The sequence below is a fragment of the Ruditapes philippinarum genome, unplaced genomic scaffold, assembly GCF_026571515.1.
Source record: "Ruditapes philippinarum isolate M1 unplaced genomic scaffold, ASM2657151v2 ctg92_1_1_1_1, whole genome shotgun sequence".
Classification (NCBI taxonomy): domain Eukaryota; kingdom Metazoa; phylum Mollusca; class Bivalvia; order Venerida; family Veneridae; genus Ruditapes; species Ruditapes philippinarum.
In genome coordinates, this window is record NW_026864804.1 from 102,011 (window position 1) to 111,943 (window position 9,933).

Here is a 9,933-nt window from a genome sequence, read left to right on the forward strand (position 1 = left end):
CAGACATTTCGTTTCCGTAGCTTCCTTGATATATGTGATGCAAATGTACTTCATTGGTCATTGTTGAACAGTCGGGGTCAGTGGCGTTCATTTATTAACTTTTTGAGAAATTGTGATGAAAGTTTAGACATGATTGATAATATTAATATAAATATTTCTTATCAAAACTTAATGAAAGTTGCTCTTAATTGACTAATAGTTTAAAAAAAAATTGTAATGTATGATTCCCTAGGCCTACATACTGCACTTTTGAGAGAGGAGTTGTATTTGAAGTAGAAAAAAACTTATCAATTCATAGAACAAGTGTCCAGAACAGAGCTCTATTCGAAGGGAGCTCTCAAAAAATTAGTGAAAAAAATTCTGCCCAAAAGAATAAGGTCAAAAGTCGTAACTTAAAAGTAACAATAAGTATTATTAAGAAATGTTAGCAATGATCGTCTAACAATGACATTTGTAGGGTAATTAATCTTAACAAATGGAACAATGTAAGATATCTCTTTTCCTAAATGAACATCTAGTCGGTAGGCAACTATATTTAATCATTTAATATGCATTAATATATGAAAATTATTAACATTTTATCAATTGAACACATCAATGATCATATAATACCCTGTATATTAGGCATTTATTGAAAATCATAAACTGAGGGTACCTTATTAGTTCGGATTGTTTGGTGTGTTTTTCGTTAATTTCGTGTGCATGCTTTGAGTAAACTTACAGGATTGTGAACGTCATTGGTAGTTACCTTGGACAAAATTTACACTCAGTATGTTCTTGTGTAAAATAAACTCGTTTTGTGGGAGTAAGTATGATTACACAGAACTTAAATATCTGAGCAATTTAACTAGAAATTTAAAACTATCCTTTACATTGTATTTTATATTTGCAAGAACTATCCTTTACATTTTATTTTAGAACTATCCTTATTTTTTTTATTTTAGAATGCCAAGAACTATCCTTTTACATCATTTTATTTAAGAATGGCCAATGAGATACCCAGATTTCAATTAGTATGAAAATTCTTCTTATATACAGTTATTTTCTGTAAATTTGACAGAAAGTCAAACTGATTTTAGACGGCCTTCGGCAGGAACAACAATAACAACAACAAAAAACAAAGACCGTAAGTCGAAACTAAAATATTTCCCAAGGCTTCCACTGCCATTGTGTTGTTTCATCGATTCTGGAAATACAAACAACAGTATCTACACATTTTGAGTTTATGCAATACAACATTGATAAGACTATTGTTGTACAGAATAATTTTGCAAAATGACGTCAATTACGTTATACAAACGTAACGATTTTACAGTGTTAACTTTCCACTGTAGGTGCGTTTATGACAATAAACTTTATATAGCATTTTAATTGTAATCGATTCTTTTGATATGTAATAAATAGATTATTATATTCGTGAAGCTTAATTACCAAATTGATTGAACTCGATGAATAAAGCAATACTAGATCTATGAAAGCCAGATGCTTGCATAATATATGATAATTTGTTTTTACCTCGTTGTTCAGCATTGAACACACACTCATCCAGTACAATATATTTCGTTTAAATTTAGAGAAATGTTTATTCGAAAATCATAGTCTGAACAGGTTAATCTTAGAGCCACTAGAGTTTGTTATAAGAGTGATTATTTAATGAAACCAGTCAATCACCAAATCAATTTAGTGATAACATTCTAAATAAAACGATTACATAAAGACAAGTAGATATTGTTGGTTCATAATAAAAGTGATGTTCGGTATTTTGAAATGTTTTACTGCACAAAGTTACACACACACGCGCGCGCGCACACACGTGCACGCACGCACACATACAATCAGCCTGCATTATGCAGAAAAAACTGTATCTTTATTTGATCCCTTATACTCTTCAAGCTTATTGTTCCATGCATACTATCGTATGGTATAATTATAATGAAACATGTGCATAATGTTTAAAGACAAATTTAACATTTGGTTTAATGACAAAAAGTACACCATTTTACTACATCTTATTAAATAATCTTACCCACCTATACAGTATGTGGTGGAGACTCCTTAATATTGTGGTTTAGGAAGCTGACTTCAAATTACAGCTGTGGATTTAAATCCCATCGGAAACTTACCCTAGTAGTTTCTTTCATGTAAGGAAGATATCCAAGTAGTTACGGAAGGTCGGTAGTTCTCCTAGGTGTCCGCTCGTGCTGAAAACTGTCTTCCTCCACTAGTATAAAGTAGTCGTATGACCTTTACAGCGTGGCGAACTTAAAATATTATAAACGAACAAACATAACATTGAGTAGGGGTAGGATAAAATTCTCTGGAAATTCAAATGAAAACAAATTAAAATGTAATTTTGTATAGTACATTTTCATCAATGTGGAAAGTAGAAATACTCGTGAATGTTTTAAAGAAACTGTAAATTTTGGAGGATATAAAATATCAAACTTTTGAGAATATGAAATCTCAGTACAAAACAATTTTTAAACTAAGGTATATATAAAATGTACTAGACTTTTAACCCTACATAATGTGTGTGGCAACTATACGCATACGTAAGTAACAATCATTTAAACATTTCCAAAACATAATATGCTAACATGAATTAGATTATGCTATTGGATATAAAATATAATTGACACAAATCAATGGTAATCAAGTTTATTGATAAACATATGAGATAGCTCTAAAGAGGGAAAAAATAACGAGATAAACGCGCATTCATTTACTGTCAAAAATGTATCAATAAACAGTTGGTATCATTCCCACAAAATTTTACGTCATTTTATTTTTCCCACTTATAAAAAATACGAATAATTGACATCTGCTATTTAAGGATATGAAAAATATATTTCATGTTCTAAATTTATGACGTTTGTGTTATTCTAACAAAACAACAACAATAGAAAAATCATTTATAAGACGACTACAGACTTGACGACGAGAGTAACATTTTATTGTTTAGTTAGAATGCATGTAAATGACCAAACGATTGCCATTAGTTTGAAAAAAGGTCTGAATTGTATGCCCGGATGTATATTGTCTTTGCGGGGGATATTTCGACCCTTTGAACTGTGCAATGTTGAATGTATTCATATACAATTGTTGTCAAAAGCAAAGCAGAGGTCTGATATAAAAATAGTTAGGTTTTTATCACATGTTGATACAAATTCATGTCTTTCAGAAAAGTCAATTTAATTTTAAGAAATGATTTTGCTAAATATCGTGTCCTGTAACAGTAAAAATCAATGGCGGAGAGAGATGATGAGATGACACACACAATGCTGATGAAGTATCGTATTTTTAATTGTGAATTGCCTTTTTTTAACGCATTATTTTGTAGTGAAGGTAAAATAATAATATATGCAATAATGATGATGATGATAATAATAATAATAATAAGATAAGATAAGTTTTATTTCAAGTCGGCAAGTTTTCAACAGTACAACATAAGCTCTAGGAGCTTTTATAACCGACTGTATATAACATAAAGTATAAGATCAACAAAGATAAAACAGCTACAATAAAAATTGATTAGACATGATGTATACATAAAACAGACCTTTTTAGATATTTTTATAAAAATGAATCAGATGCTAAAAAAACTAAAATGATAGTTTACCCAATTCTACATCACTAGCTTGTATATTAATCTATGCTTACAATGTCAAGTATCTAAAAACTTTACTTAAAGTTCAATAATAAACCGATTAAACAATTAAAAATTTAATGAATAGTTAAATAAATAAATAAATAAAAATACTAAAAAACGTACATTTTTTATATATAATTTAAATATGAAAGACTATGGGTTATCAGACAAATACACAAAGACAGAAGGGATCATACATGTAAGTCAACAGTTGAACTCATTTAACAGCTCATGATGAAAAGATAAGCAAAAAAAAAGAAAGATCTTAAATAAAGCAACATCCTATCTAGGAACTAAATGATAATATTAACATAAGCAGAAATCATGCAGGGAAGAAAAGCAAAAACACATTTAAAGAAAAAAAAACTAAAGAAACTAAAAAAGAAATGAGACCAAAAAAATGTTCATACTCAGAAAAATAAACAAAAGTTAAGTAAGTAAAGAAATAGAAGTTAGCTGCAAGCAATACATTTACACTGTTTACCATTCCAGGATGAAATTAACTTTTTAAACTGAGCAAAATTTGAACATTTTCTAAAATTGTCAGGTAGAGTATTCCATAAAGCAGGTGCAGCATACCTGAAAGATTTTTTACCAGTAGTTGTAGTTCTTACTTGCGGGATCTGCAAAATATTTGAATATTTAAAATTTATACCAGATGTTTTCTTGACAATAAGGTCAGACAGAACAGCAGGAGACATATCATGAAATTTTTTAAAAGTTTCAATGGCCATAGCCCTCATTCTTCTTATTTTTAGAGTTGGTATATTAACTTTTATCAGCATATCTTCATAACTTGAATTAAAATCATTATAGACAAATTTAAGTGCTCTTTCCTGTAGTTTTTCCATCTTTTTAGTATTATTTTCTGAACAAAAATGCCATGACATAGGACAAAAATTAAAATTGGACAATATAAAAGTATGAAAGATTGTTAACCTATTTGTTTGATTTAAATTGTGACCTATTCTTTTGAGAATGTTTAACTGATTAGCAGCTTTTTTACATATATTGCTTATGTGAAAATTAAAATTTAATTGTTGATCAATGTCGATGCCAAGGAGTTTTACAATTTCGTCACATGTTATCTCAGTTGTATTAATTTTGAAAGCTGGGGATTTAGTGAAAGTTTTCTACCCTACAGCAATAGCTTGAAATTTATCAGGGTTAGCTTGCATTTTATTAAAATGAAACAAATTTATAAGATAGTTACTTTCTTGTTCTAAGGTACATATTAGTTCATCAAAATGTTTAGTCCGAAAAGAAAGGGTATTGTCATCTGCATAGTTATATAAAGTACATTTTTTATATAGAAAAATATGTCATTTATGAAAATATTAAACAGTAGAGGGCCCAGGATTGATCCTTGAGGGACACCTTTGGATATATTAGCCCATGAACTTACAATATTGCCTATTTTTATTTGCTGTTTCCTGTTTGACAGATAAGACTGCATGAGGTTGGTGGCAGGGCCTGATAAGCCATATGCTCTTAACTTAAAGAATGTCATGTGGCAGACAATCAAATGCCTTAGATAAGTCCATCAAAATCGCTGCCACATATTCATTGTTGTCCAGGGCCTGTCTCCAGTCATCAAACAGTCTTAACAGAGTAGTTTGACACCCATGGCCTTTCCTAAAAGCACATAAATAATTGTCAAATATATCATCAAAATAAGCAGAGAGCTGTTCAAATAGTACTTTTTCAAAAAGTTTAGATGGAATAGGTAATAAACTTACTGGTCTATAGTTAGATTTGGTCATAGCGTCATTTTTTTTTTGAAAAGTGGTTTTACTTGTGCTTGTTTTAATTTAGTTTTAATTGAGATGTTAATTAGATTTGTCAACGGTTCAACTAATGATGGTTTACCTAAATTTGGCTGAAATTTTATCCGCCCCTGTGGCCTTTTTAACATTTAGATTATTTATAAGTTTAGATATATTACCTTGTGATGTTTGTTCAAAGCTAAAGGCATCTTGTAAATAATTTCTATCATTGATTTGAGCAATACTAGGATGATTTTCTACATTGTAATCATAATCTTTCCCTATAGATTCTGCTACATTTGTGAAAAAGCTATTACAAATTTCAGCAACTTCTGAGTCGTCTGATATAATATTATTATTTTCATTAAGGATTTTTTTTGGCTGTTCTAGAGTACATTTATTTGATAGATATGGTTTAAGTGTATCCCAAAATTCTGATGATTTGCATCCTCCTATACACCTTTTTCATTAAAATAATTGTTTATTGACTTTTTCTTTATCTTATTTACATGATTTCTAGCTTTTCTATATTGTTCCCATGTTTTGGAACTTTTACATTTTAAATATTTATTATAATACATTTTGTTATATCTTGCTTTTCTAAGTTCTCTATTCATGTATGAGAGTTGTTTTGATTTTCTATACATCTGTTTTGTAGCAATATGTTTGTCAAAAATTTGTGGAATATCCTGTTCAAAAGTTTCATATACTTTATTTACATTTTCTTCAGAGCATTGTTTAATATCAGGGGTAGGAACTACTATGGAAGAAAGATCAATATTTAGTGAATCAATATCAAGATTTCTGAAGCTTCTATAACTAATTTTAATTTTCTGATTTTTTGGAATGGTGTTATTTATCACTGTACTTATCATATTATGACAATCACTAATACCAGTTGCAAAATTCATTGTTTTCATACACAGAGGCTTAGAGTTAGTTAAGATGACATTCAAAAGGGAAGGAGTACAATTTTTCATAAAACATGTTGCAGATTGTATTAGATTTTTAAAATCAAATAGTTCAATAAAATCCAACAATGGTTTTCCCTTCTCTTTTTGAAGTAAATCATAGTTAAAGTCACCAAGTAACATAACATTGTCATACTGAGTTATAAGTTTATCAACATTTGGAGTTAAACAATTGAAAAATAGACTGTCAGACATATTTGGTGGTTTGTAGACACATGATATTATCCATTTTGTTTTGTTTAGGATTACCTCAAGATATATACTTTCGATTTGATCATGTTCAAGATCCTTTCTTCGTCTTGCTGGAATGTCACTTCGTATAAATGCAGCAATACCACCGCCAGAAGATGTACGATCCTTTCTTTGAAGTTTATAGCCTGGAATATCAAATAAGCCATCACGAAATGTTGAATCTAATTTTGTTTCAGAAATAAATAATAAGTCGACTAATTTATCCAACAGTAGTTCATGAATTTCACAAAATTTGTTTCTTATACTGTTTATATTTAGATGAGCTGTAATAAATTTATTTATATGTTTTGATCTTGTAGATCTTAGTTCTTCAAAAATAGAATGTGTATTTTCTTCCTTCTCCAAACTTTGGGTTGATAGGTTGCTAAGACTCTCTTCGAAATGAGAGTCAGTAAAATGAAAATGTAGACATTGATCACATACCCATGGTTCCTCGCTGTTTGACAAAGTTTTATACTTTTCTGAAGACATCCCTGCACATTTGATATGCCACCAGTAATAACATGCCTCACAATAAATAGCTCGATGGTTCTTGGCAACAGGTTTGGCACATTTTCCACATGGAAATTTTACTGGGCCTGGGTTTAGAGCAATATCTCCAGATAGGACTAATAAATAGAGTCGATAGCAATGACTTAGTTTTATTGGTTGATACTTCACTCTTCTGCTGTGCACAAGATGATAGTAAATCATAAAATTGGTGGTAACATTAAAATCTGAGGAGAGTTGTATATTGGTAATCGGTATATTTACATCTTTGTTGACATGTTCAATTGTTGATTGGCTTAAGTAGGATATGTATTCTGTAGGTTTCAGATTACCTGTCGTTGATGTAAGATAGATACTATATTTGTAGCCCGGTAGTAACACACAGTAGATGATAAAGAATTTAGCAATCATTTTGATAAATAACAGCTGATTGACAGTTTGTTTACATTAACACCGGTTGACACAGGCGCTTTTTTCAGGAATGTAAAGCGTCTAGTTATCCAGATCAAGGTGAGAAAAATGTTAATTCGGTAAAAATTGAATTAAAAGATCACTGTTTTGTTTCTAAGACGTCGAAAATTGCTAAAATGCATCTGTTGATAATAAAAGATAGTTGTCTTGAGACTGTAAATCTGTAGAAAGCAATATTTCGATATAAGACTGTCAGTTTCCGGTTTATAGGTTTCGAGGTACTTAATCTTTATAGTAATAATAATAATAATAATAATAATAATAATAATAATAATAATAATAATAATAATAATAATGATAATGATAATAATGAAAATAATAATAATAATAATAATAATAAAGTCCACGTTTTCACTTTACTTTTTTTATAAGAAAACAACCCGAAATAACCTGTTTTTTACTCTCAATATAGATTGTTTATTTTTTATGTACTGAATGTCATTTTAGATTTAGGGAAGTTTATAAATTGGAACATTTAGTTGGTATAATTCGACCAATTTGCAACACGTACAGATGGATATATTGAAAAACACTAGTGATTCTTAAAAAATCTAAAGTTACCTTTCTAATGTAAAAATACTTTTGTTATAACTCATAGAATAGATATGAAGAAAATAGAAAAAATGTAACAATGAAACCATTATATTAAAAAAAATATTTACATGTCGGATGTTATAAAATATGGCAACAAACAAGCATAAACAATGAATTACTTCAAATATTGTTGAAAATTAATACCACTTTGTTTGCAATAATAATAATAATAATAATAATGTTATTATTATTATTAATAAATTGTAGAAATTCCGAAATCATGATACAAACGAAAAGAACCGAAGCAAAGTAAAAAGTACAGAAATTAATTATTTGTAAAGGTGCGTTATACATTTAATATTCTGAATTTTTGGAAGAACATGAACATAAAGTATTATATGCTGTCATTTCGTACAAAAAACTTTCCTCGTGCAAGAGAGATTCGCTCATAAAATATATATCAATCAACCCCTATAAATACAGATTTAATTAATTGATCAACAATTATTGTCATAAACTTCGCTGTTTGACAGCAACTCAACAGATGTACTTTAATTATAAAACAGTCGATGTCAGCATTGCTATGATTAAGTCTAAAATAATTAATAGACGAGACTACACCCACGCTTTCAATGAAAAATGCTGCACGAATGTGGCGTCTATCTTATCTACTGAATGATGTTGATCGATATTAGTATGAACATGTTTTAGTTCATATAGCTTGTCAAATAGCTTCAAAGCAACAGCGGACTATGCTCCATTTTTAGAGCTTTAAAACCTGCGAGGACGAATTTAAACCAATGACTTAGTATGTCCGAGGGCTTCCACAGACTGATGTTAATAAAAAATAAACGAAACAACAAAGGTGCATTAGCGCTAGTCTTGCATACAAATATACGATTCCGCATGTCGTTATGGAGAAACCATTGCTTCTTCTTTTACTCATGTTTCGATAACAAATTCAACAATAAGATCTTTACTGGAATATATATCTGCACTTTGAAAACGGCTTAATATCTGAATGTTTTAATTCAGTTTTTTACGGCATTTGACTTTAAGGTCGACTGGATCTAAACAAATTGTGCTGTACATGTAGATTTGTTATATTAACCTAATATACATGAACAAACATGAACAACGATATTCAAATGAACAAACAATTCTACCTTCCTCTTTTCAATGCTCTAGGAAACTCTTCATACATATTATCGAGTCAACAATTTGATGCAACAATGTTATATGTTATGAGCATCTGTTCACAAAACATTCACGAATGAGATATTATTATTTATGTAAGAGTTTTTGATATTTTAGTTCTTGTCCGTACTTTGATTAATCAGCTAATGCAATAAACTGTCGTGTCAAAACGGCCTTTGCAAAAGAGTGTAACCGTTTGTTTCTGCTATTCATGACATGGACGATGCACCCACACATTTAAAACATTATTTCTGTACTAAACAAAAATGTTTTGTCATAAAAGATAAAAAGATCAGACATATTAATCACAAAGAATATGATTATTGAAAAAGAAACTGTGGCTATATACCAATTCATGCTATATCATATGAAATTTACATATGAAATTTAATTTCATGATTTTCACCTGTGTATCAAACAATTGGTTTGAAATGCATTGTCCCTTAAATATTTTATCATTTTCGTTTCTCAAAAACCTTTTATCATTTTTGTTATGTTGTTACAGTTTCCAATTGCTAATTTTCATTATATTAAAATTGTATTTTGTATGTAAGTCATATACTTTGTATACATTTTGCTACATTTATGACGCATTACTGCACGT

The 9,933-nt window shown here is 29.4% G+C and overlaps 1 protein-coding gene across 1 annotated transcript; it reads right to left on the reverse strand.

Annotated features, from left to right (window-relative positions):
• Positions 1-4,095: 4,095 nt before the first annotated feature.
• On the reverse strand, positions 4,096-7,780 carry LOC132726872 (uncharacterized). Its single transcript, XM_060712278.1, has 2 exons — positions 6,636-7,780; positions 4,096-4,272 (listed from the first exon to the last, which is right to left on the reverse strand). Exons 1-2 carry the CDS (start codon positions 7,536-7,538, stop codon positions 4,102-4,104), a joined length of 1,074 nt encoding a protein of 357 aa, XP_060568261.1. The 5' UTR covers positions 7,539-7,780; the 3' UTR covers positions 4,096-4,101.
• Between the last annotated feature and the right edge of the window lie 2,153 nt (positions 7,781-9,933).

Excerpts from the sequence above, each read along its gene's own strand:
- LOC132726872 (XM_060712278.1), bottom strand. The coding sequence starts at position 7,538 with ATGATTGCTAAATTCTTTATCATCTACTGTGTGTTACTACCGGGCTAC. Across the intron at positions 4,273-6,635 it reads TCGAAAGTATATATCTTGAG|ATCCCGCAAGTAAGAACTAC; the intron begins GTAATCCTAAAC and ends AATATTTTGCAG.